General features: G+C 56.6%; 1 protein-coding gene across 1 annotated transcript; it reads left to right on the forward strand.

The window, feature by feature from the left end:
• Window positions 1–608: 608 nt before the first annotated feature.
• ETH_00029940 (TPR domain-containing protein, putative) lies at window positions 609–2,139 on the forward strand (the record flags this gene model as incomplete). Its single annotated transcript, XM_013379215.1, has 5 exons — window positions 609–693; window positions 812–1,278; window positions 1,561–1,575; window positions 1,658–1,789; window positions 2,083–2,139. 5 exons carry the CDS (start codon window positions 609–611, stop codon window positions 2,137–2,139), a joined length of 756 nt encoding a protein of 251 aa, XP_013234669.1.
• Between the last annotated feature and the right edge of the window lie 179 nt (window positions 2,140–2,318).

Genomic DNA, 2,318 nt, shown 5'->3' on the forward strand with positions numbered 1-2,318 from the left:
GGTGTCCTTGTTTTTGCTGCTGTTGCTTTTGCTGCTGCTGCTTTAGTTGCGGCTTGCTGCTCCTGTCCGGGCAGCTGCTGACATTCGTGCTGCTGCTGCCACTGCTGCTGCTGCTGCTGCTGCAGTCACTGCAAACGCTGCTGCAGCTGCTGCAGCCCCTGGCATGCAGCAGCAACTGCAGCGGCGGCGCAACTGCGGCAGCAGCTCAACTGCCGCAGCAGCTCAACTGCAGCAGCAGCAGCAGCAGCAGCAGCATTTATGAAATGTGATGTGCGCACAGGGCAGCAGCTTTTTGAAAAAGGAAAAGCAGCAATGAAGGCCAAGGATTTTGCTGCTGCAGCAGATCTTTTCTCGAGGGCCATTCGCGAGCGGTGCTGCTGCAGCTCTTTTATTTTTAATTTCTAAATCCTAAACCCTAAACCCTTGCTTGTTTTACTCTTTATTCTGCGCTGCTGCTGGGCTATATGCTGTTTGGCTTCGTTAGCTTTCTTTGGTTTGCCCTGGCGCGCCCTCCCAAACCCTAAACCCCAAACCCTAAACCCTAAACCCTTGCGGCGTTTGTGTGAGCCAGGCTGAGCTCCACGGGTTGCTCGGAGCTAAACCCTCAAATGGGGGTTTTGTATTTGTGGTTTGGAGATGCTCTTTTGTCTTTGGAAGAAAGCAAAGACGACGTCCTCGCCCAGCTTCCGCAAGGTTAGGATTTAGGGTTTAGGGTTTAGAGATTAGGGTTTAGGGTTTGGGGATTGGAGGGTTTGGGGATTGCGGCGCGACGCTGAGCTGCTGAGGAAACTGTGTGCTGCGCCTCCTGCAGCGAAGACCGCTGCTGCCAGCAGCAGCAGCAGCAGCAGCAGCACAGCAGCAGCAGAAAAGAAAGATGAGGGGGAAGTGTCTGACGATGAATTGGCTTTCCAGATGCTGGAACTGGCCAAGAAGTGTCTTGCCACTCTGCTCAACTACATACCTGCAGCAGCAGCAGCAGCAGCAGAAGCAGCAGCAGCAGAACCAGCAGCAGCAGCAAAACCGGATGCAGAGACACCGGCGACGCCGAAAGCCGAAACGCCCAAAGCAGATGCCGTAGCAGCAGCAACGGATCCGGAAGCAGCAGCAGCAGCAACAACAGGTCCGGCAGCAGCAGCAGCAGCAACAGATGCGGCAGCAGCAGCAGCAGCAACTCTGTCGCGTGAGGAGATCGTTACTGCAGCAACAGACCTTTCTTTTGCCTGCATGCGCCTGGGGGATTTGCAGCTAATGAATAATAGGTTTCAAGACGCAACAGAAGTAAACCCTAAACCCTAAACCCTAAGCGCGCTGGCGAAGACGCAGGCGGCCGCATTAGGTTTGCAAAGCACTCTGTTCCGTAATCGAAACCCCTTTTTAGGGTTGAGGGTTTAGGGTTTAGGGTTTGCGCCGGCCTTCGGGGAGTTGACGCGCGTGCATCGCACCCCAAGGGTTTAGGGTTTAGGGTTTAGGGTTTGCGCAGCACTGAGCAGCCGCGCGGGCGCGTGGGGCCTCTCACGTCCAGGCCCACGGTCTAGGGTTTAGGGTTTAGGGTTTGCGCAGGACTACGGGGAAGCAGTACGGATGCGAGGGGTCTTTCTCGTCGAGTCCTAGGGTTAAGGGTTTAGGGTTTAGGGTTTAGGGTTTAGGGTTTGCGCAGGACTACGGGGAAGCAGTGCGGGTGCGGGGGGCCTTCGCGTTGGGCAGCAGCAACTTGTTGGCCCCGAGTGTCTCCTTGGCCCAGTCCCTTTTCTTTTCCGGAGACATTTCCAAGGCCCTCGAAACATTCAAAGTGAACCTGCTGCTGCTGCTGCTGCTGCTGCTGATGGGTGGTGGTGGTGGCGCTGCTGCTGCTGCTGATGATGATGGGTGGTGGTGCTGCTGCTGCTGCTGGCGATGATGGGTGGCGGTGGTGCTGCTGCTGCTGGGGATGAGCGCTTCGTGCTGCTGCTGCTGCTGCTGTGATGGGCGTTTGATGCTGCTGCTGCTGTTGATGGACGTTTGGTGCTGCTGCTGCTGTGATGGTTGTTTGATGCTGCGGCTGCGGCTCCAATGCTGCAGCCTGCCCTGCTGCTGCTGCTTTAGGCTGTGCTGCTGCTGCAAGCGCTGCTGCTGTCGCTGCAGCTGCGGATGTCACTTTAGCTGCTGCTGCCTCAACCGCTGCTGCTGCTGCTGCTGCTGCTGCTGCAGGAGTGCGAGAGACTAGCAGTGCAAATTCGCGATGGCTATTTGCCTTTGCCTGCGGGGACTTCTTTAAAAGCTGTAACGGAAACAGCAGAAGACCTCGCGCTGCAGATCGCCGAAATCGAGCAGCAGCAGCA

Source organism: Eimeria tenella, genomic scaffold (genome assembly GCF_000499545.2).
Source record: "Eimeria tenella Houghton genomic scaffold, Eth_scaff1591, whole genome shotgun sequence".
NCBI classification, from domain to species: domain Eukaryota; phylum Apicomplexa; class Conoidasida; order Eucoccidiorida; family Eimeriidae; genus Eimeria; species Eimeria tenella.